General features: G+C 45.6%; 1 protein-coding gene across 1 annotated transcript in view; it reads right to left on the reverse strand.

The window, feature by feature from the left end:
• Window positions 1–4980: 4980 nt before the first annotated feature.
• Window positions 4981–20499, reverse strand: part of amacr (alpha-methylacyl-CoA racemase) — a 103815-nt gene continuing 88296 nt past the window's right edge. The window contains exons 4-5 of the mRNA XM_084325694.1: window positions 11403–11589; window positions 4981–6148 (exon numbers count right to left, since the gene is read on the reverse strand). Of these exons, the coding sequence (XP_084181820.1) occupies window positions 5736–6148; window positions 11403–11589 (600 nt within the window). The 3' untranslated portion in view covers window positions 4981–5735. The remainder of the gene's footprint in view (window positions 6149–11402; window positions 11590–20499) is intronic.

The raw sequence follows: 20499 nt of genomic DNA on the forward strand, positions 1-20499 counted from the left end.
TAATAATAAATAATATATCCTTCTTAGCAGACTTCCTAGCTTAACATCCCAGGGAACTAATGGGATAACTGGGGATGTTGTTTGCTGCTGACAAGAGTCTCAAAGTCTGGGGTGATGGTCCAATCTGTTCCTCTGCTTTGTCTTCAGCTGGACCAGAGTTGAGAAGCCACTTTCACAAAGATAGGTACTGCAAAATTTTTTATTTATTTTTTACACATCTGCGACACACTCAAAATGGCCCCGCGACCCACTTTTGGGTCGCGACCCACCAGTTGCGAAAACACTGCATCTAGAAGACCATTGAAACCGGGAAACACATTTGTGTGTATACGCAGGATATATAATGCATTCTGTTCCAGCTGATGCGGTCTGGAAAGCGCTACCGCAGCCACACAGCCAGAACCAACCGGCTGAAGAACAGCTTCTTCCCCCAAGCCATCAGACTCGTCAACAGAGCCCATTGACGCCCTCCTAATCCCCCCCCCTGGACTACACTTGAGAACACTGCTGCTGATGATAAAGAAATGTATTTACACACTGCTCAAATTTGCACATTGCTCATTGCACATCACACCACATACTTTATTTTGTTTGGAACTGATCTGCAATGCACACTTTATATATATATTTATATATATAGTCATCTTTATTTTAGTCATCTTATTTTATTCTATGCTAAATTTATTGTATTTTATTATTGGAAGCTGCTATAGTCGAGGGACCACAATAATAAATAGATTGTCACTCTTCTTGCTGTAAAGTACTGCAATAAGTGACAATAAAGGAATCTGAAATCTGAATCTGAAATCTCAGCAGGTGTTTTAGGTCTAAACGGGCTAGACACAGTATAGTTTACAGCCACACTGATGACTCATAATTAAAATTCCAGACACTGGCCGTACATCACAAAGCTGATATCCAACGCCTTTAGTCTGGGCTCCATTTGTCTCAAAGGTCATCTATAAACTGATCCTAAGCCAGTTAGTCATCTATAAACTGATCCTACTGTAAGCCAGTTAGTCATCTATAAACTGATCCTACTGTAAGCCAGTTAGTCATCTATAAACTGATCCTACTGTAAGCCAGTTAGTCATCTATAAACTGATCCTACTGTAAGCCAGTTAGTCATCTATAAACTGATCCTACTGTAAGCCAGTTAGTCATCTATAAACTGATCCTACTGTAAGCCAATTAGTCATCTATAAACTGATCCTAAGCCAGTTAGTCATCTATAAACTGATCCTAAGCCAGTTAGTCATCTATAAACTGATCCTACTGTAAGCCAGTTAGTCATCTATAAACTGATCCTACTGTAAGCCAGTTAGTCATCTATAAACTGATCCTACTGTAAGCCAGTTAGTCATCTATAAACTGATCCTACTGTAAGCCAGTTAGTCATCTATAAACTGATCCTACTGTAAGCCAGTTAGTCATCTATAAACTGATCCTACTGTAAGCCAGTTAGTTATCTATAAACTGATCCTACTGTAAGCCAGTTAGTCATCTATAAACTGATCCTACTGTAAGCCAGTTAGTCATCTATAAACTGATCCTACTGTAAGCCAGTTAGTCATCTATAAACTGATCCTACTGTAAGCCAGTTAGTCATCTATAAACTGATCCTAAGCCAGTTAGTCATCTATAAACTGATCCTAAGCCAGTTAGTCATCTATAAACTGATCCTAAGCCAGTTAGTCATCTATAAACTGATCCTAAGCCAGTTAGTCATCTATAAACTGATCCTACTGTAAGCCAGTTAGTCATCTATAAACTGATTCTAAGCCAGTTAGTCATCTATAAACTGATCCTACTGTAAGCCAGTTAGTTATCTATAAACTGATCCTAAGCCAGTTTGTCATCTATAAACTGATCCTACTGTAAGCCAGTTAGTCATCTATAAACTGATCCTAAGCCAGTTAGTCATCTATAAACTGATCCTAAGCCAGTTAGTCATCTATAAACTGATCCTAAGCCAGTTAGTCATCTATAAACTGATCCTACTGTAAGCCAGTTAGTCATCTATAAACTGATCCTAAGCCAATTAGTCATCTATAAACTGATCCTACTGTAAGCCAGTTAGTCATCTATAAACTGATCCTACTGTAAGCCAGTTTGTCATCTATAAACTGATTCTAAGCCAGTTTGTCATCTATAAACTGATTCTAAGCAAGTTAGTCATCTATAAACTGATTCTAAGCCAGTTAGTCATCTATAAACTGATTCTAAGCCAGTTTGTCATCTATAAACTGATTCTAAGCAAGTTAGTCATCTATAAACTGATCCAGTCTATACTGTGGGTTCATTCATCACCAGGGGCACCAGGCAGCTCAGTGTTATGAGCTCGAGCACGAGACCCTGAATTAATCTGTGGCTATACGCCGGCGATGCATAAGCCACCATAAAATACGCAAAAAACAGCCAAGCGGGATTTCTGAAGTTGTTTTTATTACAAATTGTTTCAGAAAGATCCATCTGATAAAAGGTGCCAAGAGACACCTTTGTAATATTCACAAGAAAAAACAGGCAATTTCAATTTCAATTCCAATAATAATAACATAATTGTGAAATGCCACACGTTAAGATTCACATCGCAATGCGTGACATAAACAAACTCTCATGAGGCAAACCAATTCATCCATTCATTGGACAGTTGTCTATAATATCAACATAATTACAGTAATTACACCCCGGTGCCAACAAAACCTCAAGTTCAGTTACTGCTCGACAGTTGTTATCTTTTTACAATACCATTTCAGGAGATCAACTCGACAGCGGCAATAAATCATAATAATCACAGCGTGCTATCGCAGCGGCCATGATCCTTTAATCACCTCAAGAGCCAAGAGCGGCTTTTAGCAAATAATAATCACAATAAATCAATCAGATAATCACAACAGAGGCCATGTTTAACCCTTTCACTGCTGCAATACCAAACGGTTAACCCTGCACTGCGACAATACAGAAGGTTAACCCTTTCACTGCCACACGACAAAAGTGAACGGTTGACTGTCTGTAGTGTGATAGTAAAGGGTTAGCCTTCTGTCGTGTGACAGTGAAAGGGTCAACTTAGATGCTGCGTCCCTGAGGAACATGGCCTCCAGTGTGCTCAGAGGAGGTGGGAGGATGTTGTGTTTCACGCATTACTGACCTTTCTGGAGCTGAAGTTAATATCAATATTATGCGATAGGATATATTAACATGTGATATTATTAACATAGGAAATTAATACCACTGAGCTATACGCAGTCCTCCACACGGGGCCACTGGGATGGCTTCATGAAGACCAGGTAGGAGTCGTTATTATAACACCAGGTCAACAGCTCCTTCTCTGTGTGTGGAGTATAGACTGAACTGAACTGAACTGAGCTGAACTGAGCTGAACTGAGCTGAACTGAGCTGAACTGAGCTGAACTGAGCTGAACTGAGCTGAGCTGAACTGAGCTGAGCTGAACTGAGCTGAACTGAGCTGAGCTGAGCTGAACTGAGCTGAGCTGAACTGAACTGAGCTGAACTGAGCGGAACTGAACTGAACAGAGCTGAACTGAGCTGAACCGAGCTGAATTGAACTGAGCTGAACTGAACTGAGCTGAACTGAGCTGAACTGAGCTGAACTGAGCTGAGCTGAACTGAGCTGAACTGAGCTGAGCTGAACTGAGCTGAACTGAGCTGAGCTGAACTGAACTGAGCTGAACTGAGCTGAGCTGAACTGAACTGAGCTGAACTGAACTGAGCTGAACTGAGCTGAACTGAGCTGAACTGAACTGAACTGAGCTGAACTGAGCTGAACTGAGCTGAACTGAGCTGAACTGAACTGAGCTGAACTGAGCTGAACTGAGCTGAACTGAGCTGAACTGAGCGGAACTGAACTGAACAGAGCTGAACTGAGCTGAACCGAGCTGAACTGAACTGAGCTGAACTGAACTGAACTGAGCTGAACTGAACTGAGCTGAACTGAGCTGAACTGAACTGAGCTGAACTGAGCTGAGCTGAACTGAACTGAGCTGAGCTGAACTGAGCTGAACTGAACTGAACTGAGCTGAACTGAGCTGAACTGAGCTGAACTGAGCTGAACTGAGCTGAACTGAACTGAGCTGAACTGAACTGAACTGAGCTGAACTGAACTGAGCTGAACTGAGCTGTAGCATCGAGGTCCCATCTGTCTAAATGAGCTGTCCCTTAACCCTTTCACTGCCACACGACAGAAGGTTAACCCTTTACTATCACACTAGTTAACCTGCTGTCGTGTGGCAGTGAAGGGGTTAACCTTCTGTGCATTGTCACAGTGAAAGGGTTAACAGCGTTGTAGTGCGGCAGTGAAAGGGTTAACCCTCGTGTGGTGTTTGTGTTTTTGTTACTCACCCAACGTCCACAGGTCTGCTGGACCCACAGCAGTATTGGGATTTAAAAACAATAAAGCCAACAATTCATGTAATAACAATACATAACATATGTTAACTTTATCTCAATTGCAAGCAATCAAAAACATTTGCATTTATCAATACAAGTGCTATACATTTTCTGTGATAATCCATTATAATCAAGACATTATCTTGAAAAATTAAACTAAATGAAACAAGTGGCAGACAATGGAGGCAGACAGTGAAGGTAGACGGTTTAATTTTTACCACGTTTGCTTGTTTTCACCGACAATCTCAACATTTTCATATTACCCCTCGGGACGCCGAACACCACACGCGTGTGATATAAATGTTTAGAAAATGTGTTCTTTTACATGTAGAAAATGAGCCAAGGCCACAATGAGTCTCATGTTGAAAAGATAATGCATTGCGGTTAGGTGGCCGAGCGGAGATTGCGTTCGTCACCAACCCCGGAGCTGTGAGCTGGATTCGCCTGTTCGAGTCCAGCTCACAGCTCCGGGGTTGTCACCAGCTTGGCTGGCCGTTCACACTAATACAATTGGCTGTATTAGAGGGTATGAGAAGCTGGCGGGGTGGGTCCGGGTCGTTGTAAACAGCGACTCCTACAGTTCGGTCGGGGCGCCTGCTAAGCGCGGATAGGACCTGAGTGGGATAGTGTGATCCTTCCACACGCTCGTCGCTACGCCCTCTCAATGAGAATCCGCGCTGCCAGGTGAAAAGAAGCGGTGATTGGCTGGACGTGTGTCGGAGGAAGCATGTGATAGCCTCCACTCTCCCAGATGATCTGACTGTGGGGGGTAAAGCGCAGCGACCAGGAAGGGATTGGGAATTGGCATACGACTAACATTGGGATGGGAGAAAATCGGAGGAAAATGGAGGGGGAAAAAAAGATAAAAAAAAAAGAAAAAAAAAGATAATGCATTATATAACATAAAGAAATGGGGTCCCACGGATCTGAACACCACACCTTTGTCGCGTGGCATTGAAAGGGTTAACCTTCTGTATTGTCACAGTGAAAGGGTTAACCCTTTGGCAGCGTGGTAGTGAAAGGGTTAAATCAACATTGGCAGACACAAGGGCCCCCCACGACGGGGGGGTGCATTTATATAGCAGCTTTGATCCAAAGCGCTTTACAATTTGTTCCTCACATTTCACCCGTTCACTCACACGTTCACACACCGACGGTGGAGGCGACCATGCAAGGTGCCGGCCTGCTCATCGGGAGCAGTTAGGGGTTAATTAAGTGTCTTGCTCAAGGACACTTCGACACGCTGCCCGGGAGGAGCGGGAATCGAACCGGGAACCCTCCGGATTACCAGACGACTTCAGCTCTCTACCTTCCTGAGCCGACTACAACTACAGCTTAGCCTTCGCCGACGCGTTACACTCCGCGACTCCCGCCGCCAGCATGCGGTCGATCTCCGCCGCGCCGAAGCCGTACTCCTCCAGGACGGGCCGGGTGTGCTCCCCGATGGCCGGGTCGCGGGCCAGGCAGGGCCGGGCGGGGGTCCGGGAGAGGACCGGAGCGGGCCGCGGGCTCTCCTCCCCCTGGGGGTCCGTGACGAAGGAGCCCCTCTCCCGGTTGTGGGGGTGAGAGCTCACCTGGTCGAAGGACAGCACAGGCGTCACGCAGGCGTCCGTGCCGTCGAACACGCTCGCCCACTCCGCCTGGGTTCTGGACGCGAAGCGCTCGGTGAACACGCGTCGGAGCTCCGGCCACTCGGGGAGGCTCATCTGAGCGGGCAGGTCTCCGGGGTCCAGCTCCAGCCCTGGAGGAGGGACATGACAGAGGTGTTGGGAGGGAAACATTCTAATTGATTTTCCCTATCCATCCCACTGTGTCTTATTCTAATTATGGTTCAAGTTTCAAGTTTTGTTTTATTTGTCACGTATATAAAGTGCATTACAGTGAAATGCTTGGTTCTGTATGAGCCTCCTGTGATTGTGCTTCATACAGTAGACAAGTTAAAAAGAATAAAGGCCAAACACTATACAAAATATACAATATACCGTACAATATACAGTACAAAATGCAAAAAAAATACCCTAATGCAACATTACACTATAATTAATGTACTATATTCGATTAGTGTATTATACTGCACAATTGTACAGCCCTGGTCCATTTATTTTATAATTCTATTCTACTTCTATTTTTAAATTAGTTTATATTCCATTTTATTTTATTCTACCTTTTATTTGACTCTACCTTAAATCGTCCGTCCGTTAATGTCGCAGCAAAAATGACCAAATCAAATTCCTTGTGTGTGTAAAACTAATTGGCAATAAAGACCTTTCTGGTTCTGATTCTGATTAATTACCTTACAGCTTGTGCGCGTACGCCATCAAGGAACCTTATGCCCCCTTGGCTGACTACTGCTTTTCTTTATGTAAAAAGTACGTACTACATACTTTGAAACCGTACGATCAATTCAAAGTAATTGCTTGGGGGGGGGGTCACTCTCCTATCAAGGTTTAGACGCCGCTTCAAGAACCGCATGAAGGCTGCAGCGTCACAAGGCCACGCTTCCTTAAAATTGGAAGATGTGGACATAGACTGAATAGTCACTTCGTTATCTCGCTAGTGACAAGAAAGTGACAAGAATTTCCAGTGAGAGCTCGGGGCAAAAATGTACATTACTTTCTATACATTACTAGATATTAGGGAAGGACACTTTGACGAGAGAGTAGCATACTCTCTTCAGAGTCAATTACTCTTCAGAGTAATTGATTCTGCACAGCAACTCTCTCTCCCTGTGCGTGTGCGAGTGTGTGCGTGTGTTTATACAGCCTTGGGAGTGGGACAGATGAACCGGTTAAGCCCTATTTTCTGAAAATCCGGCAAAAAATACATAGCTAAGTAAATGCAAGATTTATCCACTTCTACAAGGACCATTTGCATGTTCTTGCAATGCAATGTTCTGTTTTTACATTAGCTTTAATATCCTTCTATTTTTCTGTTTCTTTTTTGGCTTAAACATCTGGCCCCGGGACTACAACTGAAAACTAGCAACCCTGCTAATGTTGGCATATTTACAGTTTTAATTTGTATTAATTTATAAATGTATATAAACTGTTGATTGATATGCACTGTCTCTGATCAAATAAACTGAGTAAACTAAACTAAACTAAACTTGGTATCTAGGGACATCTATGGATTTCAGGGAACGTATTCCCAGTAGGGGTGTAAAGGTACACGTATCCGTACCGAACCGTTTCAGTGTTTACCGTACCGTAACGAACGCGTCTATTCGAATACCAACCGTTTTGTGCGTTTTGCGAATCTGATTGGCCACTGACGTTTCTGGTCATGTGACATGTGCGCCCAATCGCGTGACGAGCTGTGTCTTTGCCCATTTCCGCGTCGAACAGCCTGCAAACTACCTAACGCCTAGTTTATCACTGGTTAAGCTTAGGCGACTCTTTCGAAGTTGGTAAGGTTAGAGTTTGGAATCAGGGCTGGCGTTCTATCGCCATGCTCTAAGACAAACTCTAACCTTAACCAACTTCGAAAGAGTGCCTAAGCTTAACCGTCGAAAGAACTTGCCGTCACACGATTGGTGCACATGTCACATGACCAGAAACGTCAGTGGCCAATCAGATTCGCAAAACGCACAAAACGGTTGGTATTCGAATATAGGCGTACCGAACGGCTGTGTACCGAATGAATACAACGGTATGTTAACCACTAACGACCGCCCACTTGTATTTCTTTTTTTACAAGTCGATTATTAATTTCAATATAGCATATTCGTTGACAGCCCTACACGTACAATTAGTTACTGCACACTACATCACCCCTGAGTGGAACATGGAAAGCCAAACTTTCCCCCACTGTACCGAAAACCCGTACCGAACCGGGACTTAGGTACGTACGAACCGTGTTTTTTGTGTACCGTTACACCCCTAGTTCCTAGTGTCATAAATATTGTGTCTGTTACTAGGCTTGAGTAAATTGTGATGAAACAAAGGAGAATATAAATTATGGTTTTTCTTTGCAACTATAATAAATATTATAGCTATGGATCTAATAAACACGTCGATTGTCAGTGAGTTTCTTCCGGTCAACATGCAAGAAACAGATACTTTTTTCATGCATACATTTCCGTTTTATACCGTGGTGAATATGAGTATAGTTTTAGAGTGATCCTGTCGAATCCCAATAAACTCCAGCTTCAATGCATTTCCGTAGAAATCGTTTTTGTTGCTTGTCGCTTGATTTATGAATCGTTCTGAAATAAACGCTCGATTATCGGTATTATACGTTTCATCATGCGCGCACGGAAGCAGGGGCTGAAAAGTCGCCCTTCCGTGCTTTGGTCGGCGCCAACAGCACGCACACACACACAGACACTTGTGATCGTTACGAAAGAAACATCGGATTAACCCAAGATTGGTAACATAGAGTCTTTACCTCACATCTGATGTACTGCAAAAAAATTTATCCAATTCCTGATCGCCATTCCAAATATTGATCGCGTTTATTGATCCAACGTTTCTCAACCAAAACACATGACTCCACGCTGCTCCAGTGTCCCCCAATCCGTGTGTTATAACGTTACTCTTGCCCGAGAAGGAAAACCTGGACCGGACTTCTTAGATCGATGCACAGCCCCAGCCAGAGGGATTCCAATGATGTGCAATACCGGCCGCAAGGCGTTAGGCGGCGGTATTGGCCTTTTGCGAGCTCAGACCCATTCCCAATGATAACCTCAGGCTGGATGGATGAAAAATGTATGGATATAGCGAATAAAAGAAATAACGATTAAAACTCGACTTTTCTCGTGATTGGCGCTCAAGCGATGGCGAGTTAACCCGACTTTTTCCGTGATTGGCGCTGAATGAGTTAATGAAGGGAAGATGATTAAACAGAAGGTTTTGTAGATACAGTATGGAATTCTGCCATCCGGACACATGCAATTTGAAATAGTATTATATAATATAGAATAGCAAGCCTATAAATGACCTTATTATAGTCAAGTTGCACATCTATGGATCGGGCCAAATCTCCCCTTTCCAATGGCAGAGTTCAATCTGGATTTAGTATCACCGTGAATGAAATCTACTGTAAATACAGTTACTTTTCTATTATGGAAACTGATCCGCCATTTTGAAAGGGAATGCAACATGGATTTTTGCTAAACGTTCACAGAAGGTAGATAAACTAACTGCGTTCTAATTTATGCCAATAACGTTCCGTTTTGTGGTAGATAATCCCAGAAAAATAAGAGAAATAAAAAAGGTTATTCCACAAGTTATTTGATTGACTCTTGGCTACATTTGGAAAAAAAACGCAACATTATGTCATACAGTCTGGCGATTGATTTGTGGCTTGGGTCCGGTACCGGACCTGTCGGGCTTAAGAGGTTAATTGGACGATGTGGACATAGACTGAACAGTCACCTCGTTATCTCGCTAAAACGACAAGAAAGACGTGGGTAAATGATGGCTGAAAATGGTAGAAGTAGAAAAACAAAGAAAGTGATAAGAGCTCAGGGCCGTGAAGAAGGCTTTCATTGATTTTCTTCAGAGAGGAAGCAGAAAATGTACATTACTTTCCACTGGGTTAGATAATATTACTTTCTTTCTATACATTACTAGATACCAGGGAAGGACTCTCACGCTGTGACAGAACTCTTCAGAGTAATTGATTCTGCACAGCAACTCTCTCTCTCCCTGTGGGTGTGCGAGTGTGTGTGTGTGTGTGTGTGTGTGTGTGTGTGTGTGTGTTTATTCAGCCTTGGGAGTGGGACAGATTAACACATTGTCCGCCATGCATTGTACCCATCCTTATGCCCAGTCTGCCAGTGCTGTAACTAGGGCTGGGCGATAAAACGATAACGATAACTATCGCGATAAATTATTTCCTCGAAATAAACATGAAACGTGGTCGCAAAGTTTCGATATATCGATTTCCAAGCTTGGCTCCGTTCAGCCTCGGCTCAGCACACTCACTAACAACAACCAACGTTACGTGATGACGTGACGTGCATACGCACAACAGCTAACAACCAATCAGTGAAGGAGATGGCCGAGAGCGAACGAGATCCGGAAGGAGACCCAGAGGTACTAGGACTCACTCAACAACAAGGCTTGCTAGGTAATTAGCTTGCACGGCGTTGTTTATATTTACATGCAGAGTATGTGTGTGTTTTGAATTCTGAGGCCACGTTTAGTAGTGTGGGGTATACAGTGGACGTCGTTTCAATATATTGTGGCGGAAGAGAGTATTTTAGTGTCATATTTAGCACATTGTCGTGGAATACACCGCTTAGAAGCAACAGGCTGGCTAGGATAACTAGCTTGGCACGGCACTGTTTTATATATTTACGTGCCGAGTATGTGTGTGTTTTGAATTCTGAGGCCACGTCAATATATTGTGGCGGAAGAGAGTATTTTAGTGTCATATTTATTGTCATGAGATACTCTGCTTGTCGGCTAACTGTTAACGTGCGCGGACTGATGACGACATCAACTCGACTTGAGACATTCGCAGCAGCATATTAGAAGTTAATTAAACTTGACAGACATTATATCGACGATAATTATCGATATCGAATTATATGAAAATAATTTTATAATTTTATCGCGATAGCGTTTTTGGTCATATCGCCCAGCCCTAGCTGTAACCCTATGGAGATGTTTACATTCTTTGCAGGGCTATAATTTTTTTTATATTATAGCTATATCAACATTACTATGGCCCATTCAACATCGGGTATCTATCGTTCCGGATGTGGGAACGTTATATTTTTTCATTCATACATTGCCGTGTTAATACCGTTTTTTTTTAAAGTTTTTATAAATATCCTCAAACTAAATCCTCAATTTGAATAAAGTGATTAATCTGATTAAATGAGTTTTAATTTTTTTTTATTAAATCAACTTTCCTTTTAAACCCCATTGGTTTAAACAGAATGAATAGATAATAAAAAAAAATCTAATGTTGATTTAGAATTCGAATGCCAACGTATAACGAACGAAGGTCCGAACGTTCGAATGTTTGGGCTCAGCCCGACTGACCCTGGATCAGCAGTTTGTAGAACTGCGGCTCTATGGCCCCCACGGCCATGTGCAGTCCGTCTGAGGTGCGGTACGTGTCGTAGAACGGAGCCCCGCTGTCCAACAGGTTCTCCCCACGACCGGCGTCCCACAGACCCACGCTGCGCGACTTCCACACGAAGGAGCCCACATAGGCTGCTCCCTCCACCTAGAGAGAGAGAGAGAGAGAGAGAGAGAGAGAGAGAGAGAGAGAGAGAGAGAGAGAGAGAGAGAGAGAGAGGGGAGAGAGAGAGAGAGAGAGAGAGAGAGAGAGAGAGAGAGAGAGAGAGAGAGAGAGAGAGAGAGAGGAAGAGAGAGAGAGAGAGGACGAGGTTAGACGGGGAGAGGGAGAGAGAGAGAGAGAGAGAGAGAGAGAGAGAGAGAGAGAGACATAGAAGAACAGAGGTTAGATGGGGAGAGGGGGAGAGAGAGAGAGAGAGAGAGAGAGAGAGAGAGAGAGAGAGAGAGAGAGAGAGAGAGAGAGAGAGAGAGAGAGAGAGAGAGAGAGAGAGGAAGAGAGAGAGATAACAGGGGTTAGATGGAGAGGGAGAGATAGACATAGAAGAACAGAGGTTAGACGGGGAGAGAGAGAGAGAGAGAGAGAGATAGAGAGAGAGAGACATAGAATAACAGAGGTTAGACGGGGAGAGAGAGAGAGAAAGAGAGAGAGACATAGAAGAACAGAGGTTAGACGGGGAGAGAGAGAGAGAGAGAACAGGGGTTAGATGGAGGGAGAGAGAGAAAAAAAGAGAGATAGACAGAAGAACAGAGGTTAGATGGAGAGCGAGACTTTGACTTTTGATATTATTTATTAAAACATCTCAACTAAGAAAATGGCCAGTAGACAAAAAAAACTCACGACATCTTCATAAAAACAACCTTCACACACACACACACGCTCACCTGCACACACACACACACTCACCTGCACACACACACACTCACCTGCACACACCTGCACACACACACACCTGCACACACACACACCTGCACACACCCACACAAATATATCCCAACATTTTCCTTCAGTGCACATAGACACAGTCGACAGTCAAATGCATATGCTCAGCCCCCCCTCCCCCACAGTACATATTGCATTATCCAGTCCCCAGGCATTAAAACATCTCAACTAAGAAAATGGCCAGTAGACAAAAAAAAAACTCATGGCATCTTCATAAAACCAACCTTCACTCACTCACTCACTCACTCACTCACACACTCACACACTCACACACTCACACACTCACACACTCACACACACACACACCAATATATCAGCCCCTCCTCCCCCACAGTACATATTGCAACCCCCAGTCCCCAGGCATTCTTGAACGCAACAACCTCCCCACAATTGGGTGCATTTACATTTGTAAAATGTTTTATTAATGTACGCTGTCCCCCCTTGATCAAATAAAGTAAACCTAACCTAACCCACCTTTGTTTCCCGTCTCAAAACACATCTGTTCATTCTGGCATATTCACTTTCATTTTAAGTTTATTATAACTGCTCCCCTATGTAACTCTGTAATATTGTGTTTTTACAGTGTGTAATTGTATTTGTTTTTAACCCTGTACGGCGACCTTGGGTGCTATGAAAGGCGTCTTTAAATAAAATACATTATTATTATTATTATTATTATTATTATTATTATTATTATTATTATTATTATTATTATTATTATTATTATTATTATTATTATTATTATTATTATTATGTCTCAGAGAAACATAGGCGTGCAAGTTTCAAGTTTCTTTATTAGTTGTCATACAAAAATACAGAATACTTTTATATGAAATGCTTTTTTCTGTTTTGCTCCTGAGAGTGTGCTAGATAAAAATAGATAAGTATGAAATAGAAAGTCAAAAGTACGTAAACAAGTGTAAACTAAAGTGTTCAATATACAATACAATACAATATACAGTACAATGCAGAAATGGGATGAGGTACAACTTACGGTAAGGTGCAATGAGGTATGAGTTGTAGTGCAAATCTCTTTACCAATAAATATAAAGTGTGTTAAAGTGTCTAAAGTGGGTAAAGTGGGTGCTACAGTGAGTTGTTTATTTAAAGTGTACATGTGGATGTGTGTGCTGTGAGTGTATTTGATGGTTTGTTACATAGTGTTATTGTCATTTAGCATTCTGATGGCCTGGGGATAGAAGCTCCTTCTGAGTCTCTCTGTGCTTGCCATGAGACTCCGGTATCGCTTGCCTGACCGCAGCAGTTCAAAGAGGCAGTTGTTTGGGTGACTAGAGTCTTTGATTATTATCTTAGCCTTACCCCTGCAACACTTGTTGTAAATGTCTTGGAGAGTGGGAAGCCCACCTCCAATTGTGCGTTCGGCTGAACGTGTCACTCTCTGTAGTCTGCTACGGTCTTGTGCTGTGCTATTCCCAAACCAGGAGGTGATATTGCCAGTCAGGATGCTCTCTATTGTGCATGAGTAGAAGTTCTTAAGGATCTTCTGACTCACTTGGAACTTCCTTAGGCGCCTAAGGAAGTAGAGGCATTGCCGTGCCTTCTTGACTACACTGTCAATGTGTGTGGTCCATGTCAAGTTCATATCCCGGGTTAACTCACCAGCGGTTGAGTGCCAGACACAAGATTTCTCAGGTTTTGATCCGTTGATCTTTTTCCTCTGATCCCCGTTCTAAATTATCATCCGGATCATTCTAGCTGTCCCTGGGTCGTTTGTATATGTTTGAATTGCAATGCCAATTGACTATCACCAGGTGGCAGTATCGTCTGTGTCTGAACTGGAATGTCTTGGTGTTGATACACGTCTTCCTTTTTCTTTTTTTTTTTGGTAGGGGCTCCTCCTCCTGCTTGAACAGCGATTCACATTGAATGCCTCGAAATTCCGTTGCCTAAGTGTATTTTATCATCGAAACGTGTATAGACATATACACTGGTAATCGCGATGGCGATGCGATCACTTGGAATTATTCTTTTTGGAATACCTTCTGGCTAAGGTAAGGTATATTCTATGTCTATTTTACCGAACCTGAAACGTGTTTTTCTAACGATCACAGTTCTGTGTTTCACCGGACGTAAAACATGCTCGGCAAACACAATCACAGTTTTGAGTTAAAACGACCCCCCCCCCCCCCCCCCCCCCCCCTTGATGATTTTGTGAAGGTACATATATACATGTTATATACCTTTGATTTGGGAGTATTTGGGGTTTCAGGGAATCAACCAAATGGCCAAATGGCTAACTTAGCCTGAACATATATGAAATTCAGTAGCACACTTACAGCCTTATTACACACTGAATACATATGACCAAGGATGAAACTCCCCACACAGAAAATGTCCCCCAGTTTCACACACAACCCCTTGAGCAATGTAGGAAAACATGGGTAACGGTCTCAGACACTCCGCAAAAGGGGCACCCATCACCCACCCCCGGATCCACCCATCACCCACCCCCGGATCCACCCATCACCCACCCCCGGATCCAACCATCACCCACCCCCGGATCCACCCACCACCCACCCCCGGATCCACCCATCACCCACCCCCGGATCCACCCATCACCCACCCCCGGATCCAACCATCACCCACCCCCGGATCCACCCATCACCCACCCCCGGATCCACCCGAGCCAGGAGAGAAAGAGATATGTAAATTAAAACTACACCCGCCACATCTGTCCATCAAACATTCCAGGGGGCCGAGCGAACGTGTGTACAGTAGCTACTGCTACTCTGCGGTGGTTCAGATAGTAATGCAAGGATCTATACCCTCACTTTCAGAATTCCTGCCTATTTTCATTCCAACACCGTCCGCGCGAGTACATTTGCAGAGAGAGAGAGAGAGAGAGAGGGGGAGAGAGAGATAGATAAATAGACATAGAAGAACAGAGGTTAGATGGAGAGAAGGAGAGAGATAGAGAGAGAGAGTGAGAGAGAGAAAAGAGAGATATAAGTTCAGAGGTTAGAGAGAGAGAGAGAGAGAGAGAGAGAGCAAAACAGAGAGAGACAGAAGAACAGAGGTTGGATGGAGAGAGAGATAGAGAGATAGAGAGAGAAAGAGAGAGACACAGCAGAACAGAGGTTAGATGGAGAGAGAGAGAAATTGAGATAGAGAGAGAGAAAGAGAAAAAGAGAGAGAGAGAGACAGCAGAACAGAGGTGGAGAGAGAGAGAGAAAAACCTCACGGCATCTTCATAAAACCAACCTTCTCACACACACACACACACACACACACACACGCGCGCTCTCGCTCACCTGCACACACACCAATATATCCCAACATTTTCCTTCAGCGCACAATTGACAGTCAAATGCATATGCTCAGCCCCTCCTCCCCCACAGTACATATTGCATTCCCCAGTCCCCAGGATTCTTGAACGCAACAACATCATGTCTCAGAGAAAAATACATGAACTCCAACCTAAGGCAGAGATCATTCCCCTCAACATTGCCACTGATTCCGTAGGACCAACGCCCCTGATCTTATTCCTGCGGGTTAGCCAAATGGCTAACTTAGCCTGACCATATGAAATTCAGTAGCACACTTACAGCCTTATTACACACTGAATACATATGACCAAGGATGAAACTCCCCACACAGAAAACTCCCCCAGTTTCACACACAACCCCTTGAGGAAACACAACACATTGTTGATTCTTCGGCATTTTAGGAAAACATGGGTAACGTTTTCAAACACTCTGCAAAAGGGGCACCCATCACCCATCACCCACCCCCGGATCCACCCATCACCCACCCCCGGATCCACCCGAGCCAGGAAACAGTTAGTTGCCAAAGCCCCATGAGCTATCCTCCACTGTAGGTCCCCTGACTTCTTAGGCAGTGGCTGTTTATAAAATACCCTCCACCTGAAGCTGGCAGTGCTGCCATCACCCAGCACCCCTGCCATCACCCAGCATCATCACCCAGCACCCCCTGTCATCACCCTGCATCATCACCCAGCACCCCCTGCCCTCACCCAGCACCCCCTGTCATCACCCAGCACCCCCTGTCATCACCCAGCACCCCCTGTCATCACCCTGCACCCCCTGTCATCACCCAGCACCCCCTGTCATCACCCTGCACCCCCTGTCATCACCCAGCACCCCCTGTCATCACCCTGCACCCCCTGCCATCACCCAGCACCCCCTGTCATCACCCAGCACCCTGTCATCACCCAGCACCCTGCCATCACCCAGCACCCCCTGTCATCACCCAGCACCCTGTCATCACCCAGCACCCTGCCATCACCCAGCACCCCCTGTCATCACCCAGCACCCTGTCATCACCCAGCACCCCCTGTCATCACCCAGCACCCTGTCATCACCCAGCACCCTGCCATCACCCAGCACCCCCTGTCATCACCCAGCACCCCCTGTCATCACCCAGCACCCCCTGTCATCACCCTGCACCCTGTCATCACCCTGCACCCTGTCATCACCCAGCACCCTGCCATCACCCAGCACCCTGTCATCACCCAGCACCCCCTGTCATCACCCTGCACCCTGTCATCACCCTGCACCCTGTCATCACCCAGCACCCTGCCATCACCCAGCACCCTGTCATCACCCTGCACCCCCTGTCATCACCCAGCACCCCCTGTCATCACCCAGCACCCCCTGTCATCACCCTGCACCCCCTGTCATCACCCTGCACCCTGTCATCACCCAGCACCCTGCCATCACCCTGCACCCTGTCATCACTCAGCACCCTGTCATCACCCAGCACCCTGCCATCACCCAGCACCCCCTGTCATCACCCAGCACCCCCTGTCCTCACCCAGCACCCCCTGTCATCACCCAGCACCCCCTGCCCTCACCCAGCACCCCCTGTCATCACCCAGCACCCCCTGCCCTCACCCAGCACCCCCTGTCATCACCCAGCACCCCCTGCCATCACCCAGCACCCCCTGTCATCACCCAGCACCCCCTGCCCTCACCCAGCACCCCCTGTCATCACCCAGCACCCCCTGTCATCACCCTGCACCCCCTGTCATCACCCTGCACCCCCTGCCCTCACCCAGCACCCCTGTCATCACCCAGCACCCCCTGTCATCACCCTGCACCCCTGTCATCACCCAGCACCCCCTGTCATCACCCTGCACCCCCTGTCATCACCCTGCACCCCCTGTCATCACCCTGCACCCCCTGTCATCACCCTGCACCCCCTGTCACTGATGCTGAGTGACGCTCTGCAGGGACCTGATGTTCCTGACCTTCATGCAGGTTGTATACTTTTATTTAACCTTTATTTATCCAGGCAAGCAATTACGTTTTTTTTTAAGCAATTAAGAACAAATTCTTATATACAAAAGCAGCCTGTGTCCAAAAAGCAAAGGCCTTTTGTGGGAAGGAGGGGTGGGAGGCTGTAACAAAAACAAGGTTATGTACTGTACATGTATACAAGTAAATAAAATACAAAATGACAGTAGCAATAGTATACAAGGACAACAATAAATAAGGGAGAGAGGGAAAAAGAGAAAGGAAGAGTGAGAACCAGAGGGAGTGAGAGGGAGAGCGAGAACCAGAGGGAGAGAGAGAGAAGAAAGGGGGAGAGGGAGGGAGGGAGGTAGGTGAGGGGGGGGGGGGGGGAAAGAAGAGTCTGAGGTCTATGTGTGCGATTGGGAGGCAGTCAGCAGGTGCAACAGTCGGTTAAGATCTGTTGCAGATTTAGTTTAAAAGCAGTGAGCGATGTGAGCGCAGTGAGTTTAAGGGTGTTTTGTAATGTGTTCCAGTCGGATGCAGCAGCAAATCGGAAGGCGCTGCGTCCAGAAACCGTGCAGGCTTTGGGGATGGTGAGTTTGATGACGTTTGAAGATGAAGTATACAGAGCCTAGCCACATGCCAGGCTAAACTGCCCCAAGCTGTGGGTGGTAAAGGACAATACCCCCCCCCCCAGGGAACTCCAGCACCTCCCCCCCCTGTGGCATCACTCTGCAGTCTCTGACAGAGTCCGGCAGAACCCCCAGCACTTCCCTGATAAACCCTTCCAGCAGTCTCAACGATGTCAGTCCAGTCTGAGAGAGCAGGCTCCTGGGGGGGGGGGGGGGGGGTCTTCCAATCCCCTCTCTCTGGTGACAGTAGATGTGAATGTTTTATGATGCCCCCTCTCATGAGCCGCGGTCTCACTCGCATACAGTACACCCCGAGGCTATCTGACATCCTCTCAAAGCCGTAGAGGATATTTGATCCATATGCGATCCTCTCCCTAAACCCGGCAAGCACATTATATAAATACCCATGGTCCACCCTGTCAAAAGCCTTCTCTTGATCAAGTGAGATGACCCCACAGTGTGTGTTGTGTAGCCTTGACAGGTCCATCATGTCCCCCTCATTAAAAACAGATGGTCTGCCATTGAACGCCCAGGCACACCATATGACTGGTCCTGGTGCACCACAGACTCACAGTGCCTGTTTAGCCTATTGGCCAGGCACTTCGCAACCAACTTGTAGTCTGCCGAAAGAATCGCTACAGGTCTCCAGTTCTTGAGTTCACTGAGGTCCCCCTTCTTCGGCAGGAGAGACAGACCGTGTTTCCCCTAGGATTATTTTTTTCAGGGTGGGGGGTGGTAGGCCCCCAAAACGACAATGGTACAATGGTAGGGGAAACACTGCCAGAACTGCCCGCTGGCAGCTCAACGGCAGCTCCCCCACCTCGATAGAAGACACAAAACAAGTCCTGTCCGATAGTGTCCCAGAATCCTTTATAAAAGTCCACAGGCAGACCATCTACCGTGGGGCACGACCAGGAGTCATCTGGGAGACTGCCTTCGACAGCTCCTCAAACGTTAAAGGAGTGTCCAGTTCAGTCCTCTGTTCCTGAGAGAGACGAGGGAGATCCCTCAGTAATGTGTCCGTACACACAGGGTCACATTGTTCAGCACCATACAACACAGAATAAAACCGCACAGCCTCCTCCTGCATCTCCCCGATCACAGACGTGACGTGTCCATTGGGTAAACGCAGACAGTGCATTTGTTTTTCCTCACACCTTTTTCTCCAGGCCAAAGAAAAAAGAGCTAGGAGCATCCATCTCTCTCAGCATGGTGAAGCTAGCTCTCACAAGCGCACCCCGTGCTCTGTCCTGGAGGAAAACCCCCAAGTCCCTGCGTAGCTCTGACAGATTCTCCCGTAGATTCATCCCCCACCAGCTCAACCTCCACCTGCCGTATGCTCTGCTCCAGAGCCTCCAGGGCCCTCCTGTACTCAGCTGAGGAGAAGGCAGTGTCTCAGAGACTCAAACTCTCCCTCTCTCTACCTCCACCTCTCCCAAAACTCCTGGAAACTAGAGCAAAAGGTGGCATCTTGCAAAAGCTTCACAATAAATATTGAATGCAAGCTAAACTAAATTCATGGTGTTCTCCCGGGCCAGAAATATTGATCAAAACAGTTTACTTATATCGACTAGAAGTGGGTCTGATATAGAAATGGTAAACTGAATATAAATATCTTGGAATCTGGCTCGATGATACATTTTTGTTTAAATATCATATAAACAACCTTGCGAGTACATTGAGGCAACAAATTGGTTTCCTGTACAGGAATTGATCTAGTTTCCCAATGATGTGTAGAAAGAGGGCTATTGAAGCGGTCTTTCTATCGGTCTTGGATTATGGAGATGTGATTTATAGAAATGCTGCCGCTTCGACTCTTAAACCACTAGATTCTGCTTATCATTCTGCTCTTAGATGTATCACTGGTGACAGATATGATACACACCACTGCATCTTATATGAGAAAGTGGGTTGGTCTTTTCTGGCATATAGGCGAAATCAACACTGGTATTTATGTATCCATCAACGGGAAATTACCTCCTTATCTCACATCACTATTAGTTTGGAACACTAGACCCTATATGACACGCTCAAATGATTGGCTTACACTGGAGGTCCCCCATGTACAGACCCAACTTGGAAAATCAGCCTTTCATTATAGTGCCCCTACTGCGTGAATACTTTCGACAACAAAAGTTTGTTTCTGCGTGCGAGTTTTGCGCTCTGATTGGCCAGGTCATGTGACATGTGCGCCAATCGTGGGACAGCAAGCTCTGCGCCTATTTCCGGGTCTAACAGCCTGCAAACTACCTGGCGTTCTATCGCCATGC

Source organism: Notolepis coatsorum (assembly GCF_963971535.1).
Source record: "Notolepis coatsorum genome assembly, chromosome: 12".
NCBI classification, from domain to species: domain Eukaryota; kingdom Metazoa; phylum Chordata; class Actinopteri; order Aulopiformes; family Paralepididae; genus Notolepis; species Notolepis coatsorum.